Below are 19,996 nucleotides of genomic sequence, written 5' to 3' on the forward strand. Positions count from 1 at the left end.
ACTATATAGAAATTCACCAAGTTTAATGACATTGCATCGTTTGGTTCATTTGAGTACGTTATACTTAATTATAGTTAAATACTAAGCTAATCTTTGGTCATCTTTGGTCCCTCAATGAAGACTGGCGTGGCAGTGAGCAATTATTTGAGCGTAGACACCCGTCAAAAGTTCTTCCTCAACTTCAACGTTTCTAAAGAAACTTCAATTATATCTAAGTTAATCTAGTATAAATACCTTACACTGAAAATGAATTGCAATAAAACAAGATATAACGATTCATGAGCACATACCCATGGTATCGTTCCCACACCATGAGCGACTGGAGGAACATCACCTGCTAGTCACGTCCCAAGATTACCTGCCTTTTGGAGGAGCGGGATTGTTTCTTTATGCTGCTGCAATCAACAGTGCAGAAACAGTACATACCTGTTCTTCCAGCGAACAGTCACGTATGTTGTAATGAACCTCGATATTGAATCTGTATAAATCATCAACACTGCGTTAACATTTCATCAATTTGAGCTCTACTCTGAGTATAGAACATTGGTTCCTAATCTGCGATCAAATTTCCCCTGATGATTATTATTTATCGATCCTCCATTTCCAGTCGTCATGTAAAGGGCAGGGTTTCAATGCCCTCATACACATCAAATGACATAGGATTGGACTATTATAGTATAGTATCTTCGGCATTGAAGAATAGGCCTGTCGCCGATTCTTGTATTTTTCTTGACTAGGAAGACTAACATCGATTACTATGATAAGACAAATTGGACAGCAAAGTGAAAAGTATGAGCATCACTGGACCAGCGGGTCGATGTTGAGCTTCAGCGTGAGAGCATCTTCAGCGCGCGCAGCTTCCAGCCGCGCCATGACAGCTTCAGGTCGATAATCCACACTCTGTCACAATTGTTTCAAGAATGATAATAATTCTAAACTCTTATCAGTATTCGAGGGCTTTAGTTACCCCATTATTGCATTCAACATAACTGGTCGGAAAGTTTGTCTCACACTATCGAGTTTTCCGATTTTTAATTGAAGTTTTGCCTTTAAAATTGTACTAAATCCAGAACATGTACATGTATACTGCACGAAGCACAGAGATAATATTTTACAATTATCAGCCCTAACAAGACTTGTTTGAAGCCTCATATATAATATAACTTAGGTTCATTTATTTGTTCACAGCGCATCAATATAAATAAATACCTTGATCTTGAAGCCATCAGAGGCAGCATCGAAAACTGTCACCCCGGACGACGCGGCCTCGCCGCCGAGCGACGTTGCAATATCAATGGATGACACCGGCGGACCAATGGTCACGGGGAGGCTGGTGGACGGAATAGGAGGACCGATGGATGGAACTTTATAGATATCAGACGACGCTGAAGCACCGAAGGACCACAATGGACGGCCACATCGCGAACACAGCCCTCTGGTAGCTAGTTCTTGAAGCCTTTGAATGGCCGCCGCTGTTCGATCTCGCTCCTGAAACACAACTCTTTGGCAGCGACTAATTCTAGATCTGAATACACACAGTGAATGCAATCGAGTTATTTCTATGTACTATGGAATCTTCATTACTCTTTAAGACGTGAGGTCTAAATTGAGTGCAGGGTGGTTTGAGTACAGGATGGTAGCCTTGTGTTGGAACAGCTAACAATGTTCTTGCATGTGAAGCTAAGTTTAAATGCAGGATTCCCCTCAGCTTGTGAACCAATGTATCAGAAAAAGCATAATACAAAAAAACACCATTCTGTTTAGAATATTTACTTCAATACTGTTCGAAGTTCTAATAAAAACTTACCAAATCTTGGAATAACCTTAGAGTTTGTCTAATGACACAAACCCTAGTGTCTAGGCCTTAGCTTAAGATGCGAACAACATTGACGACGGTTAACATTTTACATTGACGGGTAACATTTGAACAACATTGACGACGGTTAATGCATCAGTAGAAAAAATAATTCAACTCCCAATCCCCTCACTGCCCTCCTCCAAGGAAAAAACCTTGGCGAGCTTAAATGCACCGGAATGAATGTTGGACCAAAGTGTTCTCTGTCAGTGAAAAGTTGTTTTTTATTTCGAAACATAGGTAAAGTGAAAATTGTTCTGAAATGACAGGAAAAGCATTAACGCATTTTATTAATGTGCGTCAACATTAATACAAGGCCTCGATTGGGCGCCAACTGTCATGCCGGAAATTAACAGGGATGATGACTGATTTCCGTATGCAACGATAAATTAAAAATACTGTAACGTTAAGTTATGAATTTCATTTCTACAGCATGCAATAGCGAAAGTTTCTTCACACGCGAAAAACAATGATAGACAGTGCATGCCAGAACCAAGAACTGATTACGGTATATGATAACAAATGAGAAAAAATGTAACTAAGTATTCACTGCAGTGAGTGACAGACGGCGCATTTTCTCGTCGACGAAAACGTGAAATCACGGACAGACGGACGGACATGACGAGCACAATAGCGTTTTTTCCATAAATGAGATATTTATATTTATTAAATATTAGTAAAAAATACAAAAATAATAAATATTAAAATATTTATGAATAACCGACTTTGGCGGCCTGCAGCTTGATGAGATGTGCAGCCTCGGTCTCTGCCTGCAGATGGTGCAGCCGTTGCTGCAGAGCAGCAGCTTTAGACTGCAGCTGCTGCCGCTGCAGAGTCAGACTCTCCTGTTCCTGCTGCAGAGCTTTCTGCTCGCTCTGCAGGCGAGCTGTCGCCAGAATCATCTGAAATATTCAATAATTTGATTAAAGTTTCATGGCCCGAGAAAATATAATTTCAAAAATACTTCCGGTGCATAAATATTAGACGAAAAAAATTATAGAAGAACGTACGGTATATAATTGAAAATTGAAGAACGTACATATTAGATGAAAGTAAATACTTGCAGTCACAAATAACTTTGAAAATCGATCAAAAATAAATAAAATCTGTAAGGTTCTCATGATTATAACGCAATCATACAAATCTCTCAAGTTCAAAAGAAAAAAATACAAGAATCGCTTACGTCCATTCGTTCCCGCTCGAGCTTCGCCTTCAGCTCCAGCACGTCTGCTCGCTCAGCGGCCAGCTCCTCCCGACGCTGGGCGAGCTTCCTGCTCTCGTCGCCCCCCAGCAGGCGGTCCCCCACCGGTCCCAGCAGGCGGTCCCCAAGCGGTCCCGGGCGGGGGTCCAGGCCGGGGACCGCTGCGTCTTGTCTTCTCTTGCTGGCCAGCAGAGACTCCTCGACCTGTGGACAAATTTTGTTTCAATATACAATATAATATACAGTATCTGAGCTTACATATACAGTATTGTATACAATATAATATACAGTATTTGAGCTAACATATACAGTATTGTATACAATATAATATACAGTATCTGAGCTTACATATTTTTGCACAATATTCAAGTTAACAGCTATATTTTGTAAAATTATTATTATTATTATTCGACGCATTTGTCGTGGCGTCTGGTTCAAACGAACCTCGAGGGCACGTCACACATAATATTAATAGCAAGCGAAAAATAAGTAGACACAAGATAGGATGGGAACGGAATTCGAGTTCACTTCTTTTGAGACAATTCGTGAAGACAGCTTTTTTGTACAATATTCGAGTTAACAGCTTCATTATAAAATATTTAAATTAAGAGCAATTTGTATAAAATAGTAACAGAATCAACAGCTATTTTTTGTGCAATACTCGACTTAATGGATATTAGATACAAGAATCGCCTTCCTGACCCTACGTGTCACCTCGACGTGTGTGGTAAATAGTTAGTATATTCCTTATGAGTTACCAGTAGAATAAAAAAAACTTACTAGAACTGTTATGAATTGTTGACTAAATTGACTAAAAATCTAAAGTCAGAGGGTTCGAGAAAATCAACTCGAAATATGTTGGCAACTCAGTATGAAATACATTCCTTATCTTACCAAAAGTTCAATTACCCAAAATCAATTGTGCAGATGTAAACAAGCCGACATCGTCATTATAAAATATCTCAGAGACTTCCCAAACAATCTGATTCCTTTGCATGCTCTTTTTAGGCTGTAAAACTTAACCTCAATGAATATAAGTAAACTTCCAATTCCACTGCAGCACTTCAAATAGCTTTGACCAACTTTCCACATAACCGCATCACTTCCATATTTTGCTGTCAAACTTGCTATCATACTTACAATTTTATTTCCTCTTACTCAAGCTCACTGCCGTAGGTTTAATTCCTTTACCTCACTTTTAACATCACTTAATTACTACCTTATCTCTTACTTTTAACATCACTCACGTCAAAATCACATCACCTTACTTCTTCTTTTGATGAATTACATTCGATCATGCATGCTTTACTTCTAATTCTTCAGCCCCACTTTCAACGCCACTTATCGCCTCGTCTCAATTCTCAATGAATTAATTCAAACCTCACCGCCTTACTTCCATTCTCTTTGCCTCACTTTCAACGTCCATTACTCCCTTATCTCCATTATTACTGAATTAATTCAAACCTCACCGCCATAATTCCATTCTCTTTGCCTCACTTTTAACGTCACCCCCTTATCTCAATTATTACTGAATTAACTTGAACCTCACCGCCATACTTATATTCTCGTTGCCTCACTTTCAGTCTGGTTGCCTTCTGCTGCAGCAGCTCCTGCTGCTGCCTGAGTCGCGCTGCAGCCTCGTCCAGCTTCTGCTGCTCGCCTGCAGCTGCTGCAGCGAGACGCTGCTCTTCACTCAGCTTCTTTTTCTGAGCAGGAAGAGAGCGTTGCATGCATCACGACTGAGCAGGAAGCGAGCGTTACATGCATCACGACTGAGCAGGAAGAGAGTTACATGCATCACGACTGAGCAGGAATACCAGCGAGCAGCAAGATTGAGGCGATGATGTCTCAGGCTTCACTGCTTCAGAAATAGTTACATGGACTTATATTTAGACCATGAATTTATTTATGTAAAATTGAATATGCATTGCCAGATTCCCAGGCAATGCTAGGAAAATTTTTTTATTGTTCGAAGAAAATAGTTAAAAAATTGTTCGAAATTTTCTATGCATTTGCCACCTGCGCAAAATACTGATAAATAAAAATAAATTAAAATTCACCGAGTGGTCTCACTAAATGGTGATACCTTTAACAACAAATATGAAATGAATCAACAAGCAAAACGTATGAATATTAAAAAAATTTTGCTCCACATATTCTTCCTAACAAAAAATTGTTGCATGAAAGAAAACAAGCAACTGCTGAGCCAACGGCCATTCTGAAGGTAATGAAGCCATAAGGCCAAAGTATCAACAACATTTAAGCGTTCGCGAGGTAACAGAAAATTCCAGGAAACTTGAATCATTGTAAAGTTATTATAAAATAGTGAAATATTTTTTAATAAAGTACGAACATCAGGAGCTTTGATTATAAATTTACCAGCTGGCATTTCAATCTAAATAAAGTTTGAACAGCAAATGATTTGCTATTCATCTATCACTCCACTGACCTACCAGTTGTTTTATCATTCAACTGGCCTACTCTTAATCTCATCACCAGCTGGCCCGCTCCACCTCTCACCATGACCACAGGGGCCGTATTATCAAAACTTCGTAAGTACGCAAAATTGACTTACGAGAGGCTTAAGTGCTGACTTGATGACGTAACTCTAGAGGTGGTATTATCAAAACATTTGCGCGGGAAGCTACGTAACGTAACTACGCCTGCTCGGAGATGTCGTAAGTGAAGTTCCGCACAAGTTTAGAGTGTCTGCTGAAGCGATAGGAAACTGTTGATTTACTAACAAATAACAACACCTTGACTTGTGATAGAATTTTGTCAATAATCCGACATATAATATGTGGTCGTGCTAAACGGTGCTTTTGGGATAAAAATGTCAATTGCCTTTTGTGCTATAATTTACAAGCAAATGTTGATATTCATATCTCACAGTTTTATGATCATTCACTTGAATAATGCCTTTTTGATTCAAAATTATATTGAGGTTGACAAGCAAATCATTTTTCTAGTTCTCTGTGAACAAATTTATTTCTTTTTATGACAGTCGCAACTCCAAGTCCAACTCAAGAAATTTTCTAAATTCTTTGTAACCTAAAAAAAATCTTCTAATTTTGAATGGGAATAATGAATTTATTTGCCGTTATTGCAAGAAATTTCGGCTAATGATCACAGCAAGTGCATTGCTATTTCGATAACGTCTCACTCATTTATCCCAATACACTCTAGTCAGGCACCGCAAATGCCGCTGACACCACACATCTTACTTTCGTCCAAGCGCACTGCGCACTGGTCGAGAGGAGCTTACTGGCGCTATAGGAAGAGCAAATCTCTGATTGGTCAGTTAGCCAGATGGTTTTGATAATACGCGTTTAGCTACGTTTTGCGTACGAAAGTTTTGATGATGCCAAAATTAGGGTGTACTTACGTAACACGTAACTTTTTTTGTCGTAAGTACAAAAAGTTACGAAGTTTTGATAATCCGGCCCCAGGCCTACAGTAACCTCGTCGCCAGCTGACCTGCCAGTTGGCAATACCCCCGTCGCCAGCTGACCTGCCAGTTGGCAATACCCCCGTCGCCAGCTGACCTGCCAGTTGGCAATACCCCCGTTGCCAGCTGACCTGCCAGTTGGCAATACCCCCGTCGCCAGCTGACCTGCCAGTTGGCAATATCCTGGGCCAGTTGGCGCTGCTCTCTGCCCAGTCGCCAGGTGTTCTCCTGCAGCTCCGCCTGCTGCGCCGCCACCCGCTGCTCCAGGCGCGTCACGAGCGCGCGCAGACGCTCCTGTTCCGCCTCCGCCGCCCGTGCGCCCGCCGTCAGCTGAGCCTCCAAACTTGCCACCTGCGCAGGGGCCATACTTTCAAAACTCGCTAAGTGAACGTAAGTACTTACTCTCTATACTCTTGTCTATGATTGGTGGATTTTGCTTGGAAGCCCGTCAATGATTGGCTGATGAACTTACGATCTCTTAACTTTTTTTGAAAGTATAGGCTCAGGAGTCGGAGCAATGGAGCACAGGGGCAGCGTAAGCAATGCCAGAGCAGCTGTGGCAACAGTTGCTGTCAGAGAAGCTGTGATATTCACATAATTTTCTGAGTAGCAATAATGAAAATAGCGTTATCTAAGCAGCTGTAACAGGAATGGCGTCGTCAGTGCAGCTGTAACAGGAAAGCGTTGTCAGTGCAGCTGTAACAGGAATGGCGTCGTCAGTGCAGCTGTAACAGGAATGGCGTTGTCAGTGCAGCTGTAACAGGAATGGCGTTGTCAGAGCAGCTGTAACAATACAATAACAAGATACTAACTAAACTTCAGAAGAAATTATAAAAGTTGTGAGCAGATACTGAAGAAAATAATTAATTAAATTTCAATAAATAGGCCATAGTGGGAGTAGTAGCACAGACCTGCTGCTGCTGCGCCTGCAGCGCTTGCTGCAGCACCTGCTGTGCGGCGTCACTCTGCTGCTGCACGTTGCTGCTCAGTTCAGTGAGCAGTGCAGCATTGCTGCTGAGTTGCTGAGACACAACATTGGCTTCTGTGCAGCGTGCAGCATTACGCTGCACAGCGGCAACCTCCATGTCCTTCATCTTCTGCACCTCCTGCAGCTGCAGCTCGTGCTGCTCCTGCAGCAGCTGCAGCACGCACTGCAACACTCCAGTCCATTTCCATTGAGTAACGAAACTATCATAATTTGTCAATTATTTTACTAATTTTATAGTTTCTTCTACTTGTGTTAAAACTAATTGATTGATTAGTCTACAATGTTATATTTAATTTCTAAACTTGCTTAATTTTTTAAGACTTTCAATGGAACAGCTCAAACAATCTCCATAATTTAAAGTTCTCACTGAATTTTTAATACTTAAAAGGAATGCATCAGAGGATAATGTATGCACCTGATGATGCTGAACAAGTTGATCGTGCTGCTTGTGCAGCAATTCTTCCTTCTTGACATGAAGCTCATCGCTGAACTTGAGTTTAGTCTCGTAACTTTTGGTAAGAAGCTCAAGTTCTTGTTCATGGTGAGCTCGCAGAACTTCAAGTTCCGCACTCAACTTCTCCACCTCTACCTGAGCCTTCCGTAAAACTTCTTGGGCTTCTTGCTTTGCACGCGCTTCAGTATCATTAATATTTAATTTCTTGTTGGTGCTGCTATCATCATTGCTGTTATTTTTGCTGTTATTGTTGACATTAATGTTGTCAGCGATGGCCGGGGCAGCAGCACCCGAAACCTCCACGGGTAGTCCCAAGAGACCGAAGTTGGAAATACCAAGCAAAGCGTTCTGGCACCTGCAATAGGAACATAAATTTAGTTGAAATTCTTAGTAAAAGAAAAACTATACAAAATGGTCAGAGAACAATCGAGATGATATAAATTGAAAGTTGAGAGTAGTTGGTAGTTGAGTAGTTAGCTGCCACAAAATGTATCATTTGAAGAAATAATTCGAGATGTCACAGAATGGATGAAAAAAAGGATGCCAAGGACAAGCGAAACGAAAGAATCGTTATGGTCACTTGCAATTTAAATGATAAACTAAAACCTCTTTCCGTTAACGCCTGTCTCAACAGGAGAGTTAAGTGTGGTTCACAGCTTCAACAACGGCGCTTTCTACTGTCAACACGGTAAAAAAGTTTGCAAACGCCAATAAGGCTGGCAAAAATTTTCGAATTTAAGTACTTCTCAGAAAAACAATGTAATTGTTAGTGTGAATGTAACAGTTGTCGAAAATGTCGAAAGGCCTAAAAATGAACTTGCAAATGTCAACCGGGTTAACACCGAGTTTACAAACGTCAACTGGGCTTACAACAAACTTTTAAGCTATCAAAAAGGTTAATACAGAATTGATAAGTATAAACAAGGCTAACACAAAGTTAACCAATGACAACATGCTTTACATTAGTTAACTATTGTCGACAGGGCCAACAGAAATATTACAAATGTCAACAGGGGCAACACAAAGTCAACAAATGTCAACAAAGTTACCGTAGCCCCAGACCTGCGCACAGCAACTTCCTGTTGCTTAGCAAGCAGGTCCATCATTGCTCTCTGTTGGCTGATCTGCTGCACGGTCTGTTTGGCGAACTGTTCTTGTATGTGCTTCTGTTGCTCCTGCAGCTGCTGTGCTGCTTGCTGTTGCTGCAGTAGCAGCTGTTCTTGCAGCTGCGCCTGAATCTCACCCGAAGCAGTCAGGCCTGTACGAGTATTTGTGTTCATATAATTCCTTAGCAATAACTTATTGAAAATTAATAATACTAGCCGATTCCCAGATAAAATTATCACTCCATCAGTTTAGCATTGATTTCTATACAAAAAAAAATGGAGTTTCAATAATTAAATAGAATGGTATTAAATTTATCACAAATAAATCAAAATTTTCAGGAGTCAAGCAGTGAAATTTAAAATTTTATAGACAAGTTTCTACTTTTCCAAGTCAAGGTGAAGTTCAACTCTCAAATATAACATTATAATCCTTATATATCTTAAATGAATGAAATTTTTTCTCTAAGTTGATAATTGCTGTTGAAGATCCTTAGATTCATTGATATATTTCAAAATGTCGGCTTATTTAGAATTGAGGGAGGGAATATTTTTCCCAAAGATACCAGCCAGGGCGAGGCTGCCAGTGTCGGGGTAGCTGAGGAGGAAGGAGGTTGCCTTCCCTGCAGCCGCTGCTTGACTGGGAGAGCCTTCTGTTTTGGAGGAGAAATTTAGTGGCATTGACATCTGTTTTATTTTATGTTTCTCCAATACCAGGTCCCCTGTAGGGACAGCGGTACCAGGTTGTATTAAAAGGCATAACCAAGGACAGCAATAATTATTTATAACTAAATTTTCACAATAATTATCTTAAAATTGATCATTGATCAAAAATATATGAACAAGCATAAATACTCACCCAATGATGGAGGTGTTGACTTTTTAGGGGAAGATGATTTTTTTAGAAGAGAGTTCAACCATCCTCCTCCTGCAGTCTCAGAAGGTTCTCCGTGGACATCTTTCCCAGCAGAAGCAGCCATGGCACCCATTGCACCCGAGGTAACAGCTGTGGATGCTGCAGATTCTTTAGGACTGTCGGACTTGTTATCTGCAGACTGGGCACGGCGATTTCTGCTGGTTCCCACTATGTCCGAGTCATCGATCTCAAAAGATTTGCGCGCATTCTTGGCGGTTTCTGGCTTACCTCTTCTACCAGATCTACTAACGGGGCCTCCATTTGTACCGCCTTGAGCACTGGACTTATCCTTGCCACTTGCACTGTTTCCAACTCCATAGCCACCACCAAGAAATCCACCAGTGCCAAAAAAATCGTCATCATCATCGACCAACAGGCCAGCAATTTTCCCTCTAGGCTGAACTGATGGAGGCGACTTGCTCGGATTGTAAGCAGAATCAGTTTTGTTGGGCAAGTTTTTATTAAACTTTGAATCAAACAAGAGATCCTGTGATTTTTTAGCAGAAGATGATGCATGACTCTCTTTATTTCCTGATAAATATGCATCAAAGACAGAACTGCTTTTTGGTGGTTGTAATTTCTTGTCAAGATCTCCAAAAATACCATGGTCATCACCACCAAAAATGTCACTGGATTTTTTCGCACGTGCACTCATGATGCTGGAAGGAGAATTCTTTCCTGGCAAGGCTTCATTCTTGGCATTCAAATTTTGTTTGTCCCCATTGGCTTTTTTCAAGGCAGAGGAACTGGGAGACAAGTGGACTCCAGGAGGGGATGTTTCCTTGCTTTCTTAAAAAAAAATACAATAAGTAATTATAGTTTGTTTCCCATAATTATGTACCCACAATATTATTTCCCATAATTGAATTTTTCATCATTGTAAAATTCAATATGAAAAAAGTTTCATGGATGGAGAAATTAGAAGTACAATAAAAATGGAACAGTATGCTTGAAAGTTTTAAACAGAATGTATTTTGGTTCCATTAAATATTGCAAAATTGAAAGAACTGCACAGTAAAATGATTCCTTAGTGAAACAACACCTACAACATCAATTTACATATTTATAAAGTATAGGCAATCCTAACTCTGCATGGGGTAGATGATTTACTAAGATTTCAATACCTATCTCTTTATCGAATACATAATTTTTCCATTAAAACTAATTATTTTTAACTGAAGCAATATTAATGAATGAAAGACCTTTTTCAAACTCTCCTTTAATTAAGAATGCTCATTCACATCATGTTCTTATCTTCACATCATATTAAAAAGTTGAAGGAAACAGGTATTTTGAATTTCATATCAACTTCATATAATAAATTATGTTTAATCTTTTTCAAATTTTAATTTAAAATTTTCAATCCAACCCCATTTTATAATTCCATTTCTACAATTTATCTTGAAGAAATGATGATGGTTTATTGTTACCATCATGATGGTCTCCATGATGGTAAAACATATTTACATATCAAATCAAGACACATGAAATGCTGAAATATACTCCATTGTAACTCATGTTCAATTACCTCGAACACTGGCAGAAGGGCTGGTTGATCGAGGCTCAATTCGGCTGTATTGATTTGATGATTGTACCTCTCCATCTGTCATACAAATATTTAATCAGGGAAAATAGGTATAGTGATGCAGGAAAAAATCACAAAAAAACTTTTTAGTATAGAACAATCATTGAAATAAAATGGATACCTATCTGTAGGGTGCTATGTTGTTCAAAACTAGAACTGATCTTCACAAGCTTGAACAGTATAAACCTCAAATGTATCGCACCTCAAATGTATTAGCAAATCTATATAATCCCTACACCCTCAAATGGCAAGCTATGTTGTCATCTACATAAAAGCTAAAGGACCCTAAAAATACAAAAAGGACCCTTTATATAAGCTTTAGGTATAAGCTAAAGGACCCTAAAAATTTACACAATCGAAGCCACAGTTTGCATGGAGTTTTTCCTAGCATTTTTCCCATTCTTGAAAAATAAGGAAACATCAACATTTATGACAATTTTTTGAAGTGATCACATTGCATAAAACAATAGGTACCAGAATATTCACTCAATTGGCAGGTATGAGAAAAAGCAGCAGAAATAAACATTTATACGCTAAAAGAAAATTTAGCTACCATCTGGTTTTGTATCTTCAGAACCACTGAATGTGACCTTCTTTGGAGTGTCTCTACCACTGGTGGGACTTTTGATCAAGTCTGGAGACTTTGGTGACTTGATAGAGGACTTTGCAGGAGACTTGGCGAGGCCCGAGACAGGTGGGAAATTCTTAGAGGATTTTAGAGACTTGTGGCTGTGCTTCAACAGCCCATCATCATCTGCATCATCGTCCTGCAAGTCCTACAAGTCAAGGCAGCAAAAGTTCCAAAGTTAACTCAGAATAATATGATAGGTATAAAATTGAATGCTTATGATTTGAAATTGAATTAATATCAGCTGGTAAGGCCAGCTATAATAAAGACAAAAAATTATAAAAGAAACAAGTTTGAAATCATTTGAAGGCATTATTTATGTTTAGGAAGTTGTAGATATCAACAACAAATATTTATGTTGATTTAAATTCAAGAAAGAACAAAATAAGTCTAATGAGTTCTAAAAAGTGACATAGGTAATTGGCATAGGTAATTGTGGCAACATGAAGTGTCTACAGACAAGATTTGCAAAGATATGCATTTAGCCATAATATATATAGGTTAATAACAAATATCCCTATTTCAAAGACCCAAGGAGAAGATGTGGAAAGTAAGTGCTGATTACAGCTCTCCAATGACAATAAATTAGTAAATATGAATAGTGGTTAGCCAATAGTTCCACTGATGGCATTCTGCACACCATGCCAATGGTTTGGTGATAAATAATGAACAATTTCCTCTCCGCTTCAGTTCAGATAACAACTGAGTAGCAATTTTGAGAATAAGCCAATTTAGTTCATAATAACTTGCAAAATCTTGACCTGGACACCTATTTTGATCTCACTTTGCCATTATTTGTTCTTGATTCTTGAATTTCAATTTCTCTCAAATGTTTATATGAACAATACATACAAGTTTAAGCAAAATTCAACTAGAGGTCAGTGGAAATATTTCTTATAAGTTAGATACTTACATCAAGGAGTTTATCAACTTCATCTGCATCAAAATCAGAGACAGGCTCTGTAGAAGTGGATCTACTCATAATGTTGTTTTCAGTGGCATTTTAAATCTGAACTAATATAAGCTTTCCTGAGCCTAGGAGTTAATATAGGTACTATTGTTAACAAACAAAAAATGTCTCAACAGATACCTTACTAGTTAATTATTTTTTAGCATACTGAGAGAATAATTGTAAATCAGTGATGAAAGTGTTCTCTAAATTTTTAGAGGGTAAAAATTTACAGGTAGTTTAAAATTCAATAAATAATAGGGCATTCTAGAAGTTCAGCCTGAAAAATTGTGAAGAGTAAAAATGTTAAATTATGCCAAAACATGATGGTTGCGCTCCACACAGTAGTACATTTTACAGCATAGGATTGTCTCAGATGAGATATTATTGAAACTTCTATGACAACAATTCTCTCTCCACGTGATACCATCACAGAAACATCCTATGGCCCGATTCATGGGCTAGGCTTTATAAGCCATCACTCAGTGAGGGAAGCCGGTGATGCTCCCGTTATGCTGATACATGCTTTGATTCTGTTAAAACTACTCTGGCACTGACTGCTATGCCATTACTGTATAGCAATCCCTAGCAATCAGACTTGTACCAGTAAACTGTTATATACCAATAATTATCAAAGGGTATTAAGGTGTGCTCATTTGACATTGGTGTTAAGCTAAGACTAGGAATAAGTAAAAACCTTGACCACCATAAGGCTAATACTTATTTGAGGTTAATATGACTATGGGCCAGTATGGGGCAAGCGACAAATTGGCAGTGCAGGCATGGAAAACTAGTCTCTGATAATTGCAAAGAAGCCTGATTGTGTGTATTATATATTAGTGCCTAAAATGCCAGCATCCATATGATTATTCATAGTAACTGATGTTGGTGACTTTGCTGAGATGCCTTTTCCCCAGCTGTTCTACTATTCAGAGTAGGGTAATTGTGTTGCCCAGACAATGGGGAAGGCCCTTGCCACACTCAGGATGATGTATGTTTTCGGTGAATTTTCCCGCACATTTTCACTTTTTTTAAGCTATTGCTGTGCACAGTTGGCGCAATGTAATGAAAATTGATTCTCTTCGCGCACGTGTTCGCGCAATCCCGGCCATCAATTCTATGTCGCGCTGCTGCGCACGAGCAGTTTGTGGAGGAACAGACGTAATACTCACATTACTCAGTACAGTATGCCTTTAATTATCTTTCAATAATATATGATTTTTCTTGATACGGAAATTTGGTGAATGAGAAATCTAGAACTTTATTTTAGAAGAAATTTTCTCCAAAGTCATATGGCAACACTGAACACCGTCTTTATACATTTTGTCTATTATACATTTTGTATGTATAATAGCCACAGTTTACGATTACCGTACGTTCCGTATCTGACAAGGCGGACAAGAGGAAGAGTCAGAAGTAACCCGGACATGTCTTACATTTTATTATTGTCAGTTCGACTCGCGTAGTCAATATACTCGCGTATATTGTTGACTAAAATAGTAGAACTATTTTAGCTTTCTAAAGTACGGCGCACGGCGCATTTTTTTACCAGCATAGTACAGAAGTTAATATAAAATTACCATATATAACATATTTTATGTTTGACAGCCTATTTATGTTTTTTCTTCATGTTTCAGACTCTACAGAGTCTTATATGTGGTAATTTTAACTTAATTTCCAAGCCAGTCAATATTACCCCATCAGGACTGCCATTAGGTACGTAGTCACATTTCCCTCATTATGGGGCGGCGCCCCCCATTTGCAAACTATGACACTTTCCTCAAGTTTGTCATTTGCATATGTAACTAGAAGAGTTCTACTACAATGCACCAAAACCTGGAGTTATTTAACCAAAAAATAAAAAAATGGGGGGGGGTACTCTGACAGGCTTTAAATAATAGCTTTTTTTTGTGGGTCACATTTTTAATTTTTAACCTATTAGATATGCAAACTTTTCAAATCTTTCTATTGTGTTATGTAGCCTCAGTATTAGGCCTTTAAGGCCCATTGACAAAATTTTTCTATGTCAAATAGTTTTTGAGTTGTGGGGGTTTTGTTAAAAAAACAAAAAGTGGTCTAAGTTACCCCACCGGTCTAAGTTACCCCATTTTACGATACATATTACTAGTTTTTTGCAAGCTGCAGCTTGCAGTTTCCTGACCTAAGAAACTTTAATTTAAATTTAAAGTCTGACTTTCATGCATACGTACTATACTTCACCTAAAGGATATCAAGGATGGGCCAATAGTCACTGAACCCCATGGTCAGGAAGATGTGCCAGGTGCGCGGGAATTTATTTTGTCATTTTAACGACCTGCGCGGTGCGCCGTACTATGCTGGTAAAAAAATGCACCGTGCGCCGTACTTTAGAAAGCTAAAATAGTTCTACTATTTTAGTCGACAATATACGCAAGTACATTGACTACGCGAGTTGAACTGACAATAATAAAATGTAGGACATGTCTGGGTTACTTCTGACTCTTCCGCTTGTCCGCCTTATCGGATACGAAACGTACGGTAATCGTAAACTGCGGCTATTATACATACGAAATGTAAACAGACGGTGTTCAGTGTTGCCTAATGCCATATGACTTTGGAGAAAATTTCTTCTAAAATAAAGTTCTAGATTTCTCATTTACCAAATTTCCGTATCAAGAAAAATCATATATTATTGAAAGATAATTAAAGGCATACTGTACTGAGTACCGTAATGTGAGTATTACGTGTGTTCCTCCACAAACTGCTCGTGCGCGGTAGCGCAACGTAGAATTGATGGCCGGGATTGCGCGAACACGTGCGCAAAGAGAATCAATTTTCATTACATTGCGCCAACTCACAACTGTGCACAGCAATAGCTTAAAAAAAGTGAAAATGTGTGGGAAAATTCACCAAAAACATGCATCATCCTGAGTGTGGACTGAACCATTTCAATTTTCAATTTTAAATTAACATATTTATTTTAACAGTTATGTGCATGAAATTTTAGAATCATAAAGTCAAGGCAATGGAAACCGATTTTCTGTTGCAAATTTAATTTCATTCTTATCACAAATTTACTTTCAGTAAAATTTAGAAAATTTACTATTAAATGTAACTAAAAAATAACATCCTGCATAACAGTCAATGCATATGCTTTCCATTTTCTGCTTCACAAATTACAGCTCTTTCAATTATATACCTCTCCCTCTGTCTCTGTGAGCTGCGCCGCTGTGGCTCTGCCATAACCTTTTCCAAAATTTCTGAGCTCATTTACTGTATTTTTTTAGTGATGTTTTCATTCTGCTCTATTCAGACTATTAAATTGAAGATTGTGGCTTATTAGCATTGAAATGCCTTCAATAATTATTTATTATTGAAGGTTTGAATTATTGAGCCTAGCTTTTAATAATAAAATTTTACAATTTGTGCGTCATTGCATGTTGGAGAGGAGGGTAACAGGATCTGAATCTGAATGAAATGAAAACTAGAAAGCAAATAAAAAATAGTATAAAATGAAAAATATATTGAAAAATATAAAGGGTCTGTGACTTTAGTCCTATCCCGTTGTAGCGGTTCCCGGTAAGCCCGCACAAATATGCGAGACTGTATCTCTTGAGTCCTTGGTCATGGAACAAATACTGAATGTGGTCAGAAGGAGTCACATTCAGGAAGGCATGAAACATGGAAAACACTAAACAATTTAATACTAACAAAACACAAAATACAAAATGGCAGATACAACAAAAATGAATGGTACTTGGTCTAAATCAAACACTAGCGGTGGTGTCAGTTCAGCCCACTTGGTGGTCTGGGTAGAGTACTCTAATGAGTGGACCACTAAGGCCTCTCAGTGTTGTAGTTTCGAGTAACTACAAAATAATATTAAAGTCAAAATGGAAATAGTTATTAACAGCTTCTGCTGCTTGATAATCAAAATGTCTTACTCAACATTAGCCAAAGTCAACTATGGTTTTAACAATCATAAATCAAGTATTAACCATCCCTAGTAGTAGTAGTAATCAAGTAGTAATCATAAATCAAGTAGTAACCGTCCCAGGCTTCAGGTACAAGCCAAGGAGTGATAGTTAGCAAGGCAGAACTTGACCACCGGTGGAGGGAAGGAGATCAAGGCTGAGTGGCTTGTGGACCAAGTTACACACACTCACATGCCACACCCAGGCATACCACACTCACCCCACACTGCACTCAGCACCAACACTCTTACCTTATGGCAGGAAGTATGCCCAAAGGGTTGTAGCCATCTTACCATTTGCTGGGCTGTTGGGAGAGCTAATGATTATCTAGGGCCTAGAGCACACTTTGAAAGCAAATGGTATTTGGCAAGCAAATAGAAACAAATAGGTGCCAAGCACAGGAATGCATAAGCGGACTAGGTCACACAATACCTGAACGTTGAACATCAATGAAAGTACATCAAGAAAAAGCAAACGGTTATACCTGTCTCTTATACACATCTAGATGTGTATAAGAGACAGGTTCTATCGCTGTAATTTTAGCGAGATATCAAACGCCCAGGGAATAATACAAATCCACTTGGGTACAATAGGTGCACTGCAATGAGTTCCTTAGGAGTTAGTTTATGTGCAGTCGAAATTACCTGGAAGTTATTCGAAAACATAGATGGACGAAAAACATGCAAAGTATTACACCGCTCTGTATGTATATAAAACCCCTGATAATATTCTGGAAAAAACGTAGAATAAAGTAAATCAATTATAATTGTCCACAATATTGTACATCAAGCGAATTTCCACCTGAACACGTTGGGGTACTCCTGCCCGCCAGGTGCAGAGATGTCGGCCAGGGCGGCGGTATTGCTGATCTGGGCAGCGGACGGCAGCAAGCTGTTGCCCCGCGACCGTCCGTCCGTCAACGGACTCGTGGACCCGTTCATTCCATACGATATCGTGAGCGATCTCGGGGCCGTCGGTGTCGTCTTGTGCTCCGCCGAAGATTCTTCTCCGATGGTTTTTTTGTTGGTGGATGTTATGCTCAAGGAGACATCGTTGCAGGACTGGTTCGAGCAAGAGTCCATGGGACGGTAAGGGTTGGGAGGGTTAGCCATGCTCGCGCTGCTGAAGCTAGAGCTTGTATAGCTCAATGTTGGTGTGGTCGTTAGAAGAGGACCCGGAGAAAGTGTATTGCCGTCTGGACAAGTGTTATCTGAAGACGATATGATCGGCAAGGATGAGGGAGCTAATCTAATGTATGGAGGCGGAGCAGGGTTTCCTCCGTCACTTGAGCAAAAGTTTGAGTTGTTTGGTAAGAGACCATTGCTCTGAGAACCAGTTAAGTTTGAATCATTAATTTCTTTCACTAGATGAGTACTTTCACCGGGGGACGATGTGTGCTTGTCCTGTCTCTTATACACATCTAGATGTGTATAAGAGACAGACTCTGCACTCTGAAGTGTCTTATCTCTGAATTTTTGCCCACAGTTACGCAACCCCCGTAAATCACCGTCCTGTCGAGGGGCTACCTTGGACGCGTCTCCAGAGCTCCTTCAACTACAAATAGAAGAAGAAGAAGAAGATGAGTTTCAATCAAGAGTTCACAGTCACCAGTGAAAGGTGGTGCTAATTTCTCTGACACCAAATCTGCCGGCTTTCAATCGGTGTATGTTCGTTAACTTTAATCAACCGCAAACTTTTGTCTCATTTTCTTGAGTAGTGAATCTAAACTGCCACCCAGAAGACAAGGGAGAATACCTCCAAGGCTCCAACCTCCTAAATGGAGGGTCGTCATGAAAATAACAGCCTTTCCACAGCCACAGAAAGAGAAACGAGACCCAAAGAATCCAATAATATTGGAAGGCGTGGAAGCAACAGAAAAACGCCCACACCCCTACTACGATGAGTACGATCAACGAGCAAGAATCAACCCAGCCAATCATGAAAATGAAGAATACCTAGCTTCTCCTGCTGCCACCCCCAACACAAAGAAAAGTGCCGCATCAGGAAGACAGGAACAGGTCTTTGCCTGACTGCAACAAGCAAGCATGCTGACAGAGAGTCCCCAGGACTAGTAACAAACACCCATCCCATGGAAGAAAGCGATGCTGACTCAATAATAAGTGGAGTCATATCAGACAGTCTGACAGTGCAGATGAAATAACACATCAACAAGAGAAACAAGATATAACGCTAAGAGGAGATGCAAAAATCAATACCAAGCCAACCCCTACCAGCACCAGCCCCCTTGGACCCAACCAAATAATACAGAAAAACCACCTAACTCAAGATAATGTGATTAGCATGAAGAAGAATGCTGCACCAACATCAGCAAGAGTGAATCTGAACTGCCACAAACATCTGGAAAATGCAGGAAAGAACATCCGGCAAATCTTGATAACCTCCAAGGATGGAATAACCAACCTGTCAAAGATAAATCCGTTCCATATTGCAAGGGCTACTGATATGATCTGTGGACCAGTTGAAAAAATAGAACACCTACCGCCCTACGCAATGGATCCTTGCTGGTCACCACCAAAACACTTGAACAACTAGGTACATGCATTCATGCAACAATGAAAATAAAGGAATTCACTCCTGCGGACATCTCAATTCCAGTTGAAACTTGAAACCACAGTTGCTTGGTCCTCCCAATTCTCATACGGTAAAATCTTTGCTGCAGAACAGCAAGGTGAGTCCCTACTCCCTAGAATACCTACTGTCCATCTTGAGACCCAACAAAGTTGTGGGAGTGAGGAAGCTTCTATCTGATCCAGCAAAAGCTAATGTTCCACTCTTTGTTCTAACCTTTTTTAGCCCAACTCCACCCTCCAAGATACAGATAGGATACTGTTATGTCAGAGTAGACAGGTATTATCCTAACCCGCTAAGATGCGGGTTCTGCTGCAGATACGGACA

The 19,996-nt window shown here is 39.5% G+C and overlaps 1 protein-coding gene across 1 annotated transcript; it reads right to left on the reverse strand.

The window, feature by feature from the left end:
- Positions 1–8: 8 nt before the first annotated feature.
- On the reverse strand, positions 9–13,409 carry LOC108682823 (adventurous-gliding motility protein Z). The gene is made up of 14 exons (XM_047882262.1): positions 13,092–13,409; positions 12,104–12,326; positions 11,494–11,568; positions 9,909–10,754; positions 9,616–9,702; positions 9,009–9,204; positions 7,908–8,301; positions 7,416–7,655; positions 6,670–6,855; positions 4,634–4,762; positions 3,039–3,260; positions 2,581–2,757; positions 1,210–1,488; positions 9–900 (listed from the first exon to the last, which is right to left on the reverse strand). The coding sequence occupies exons 1-14, from the start codon at positions 13,158–13,160 to the stop codon at positions 799–801; spliced, it is 3,225 nt and encodes a 1,074-aa protein (XP_047738218.1). The 5' UTR covers positions 13,161–13,409; the 3' UTR covers positions 9–798.
- Positions 13,410–19,996: the final 6,587 nt, after the last annotated feature.

This window comes from Hyalella azteca, unplaced genomic scaffold (assembly GCF_000764305.2).
Source record: "Hyalella azteca isolate HAZT.00-mixed unplaced genomic scaffold, Hazt_2.0.2 contig1316, whole genome shotgun sequence".
In the NCBI taxonomy this organism is placed as follows: Eukaryota; Metazoa; Arthropoda; class Malacostraca; order Amphipoda; family Hyalellidae; genus Hyalella; species Hyalella azteca.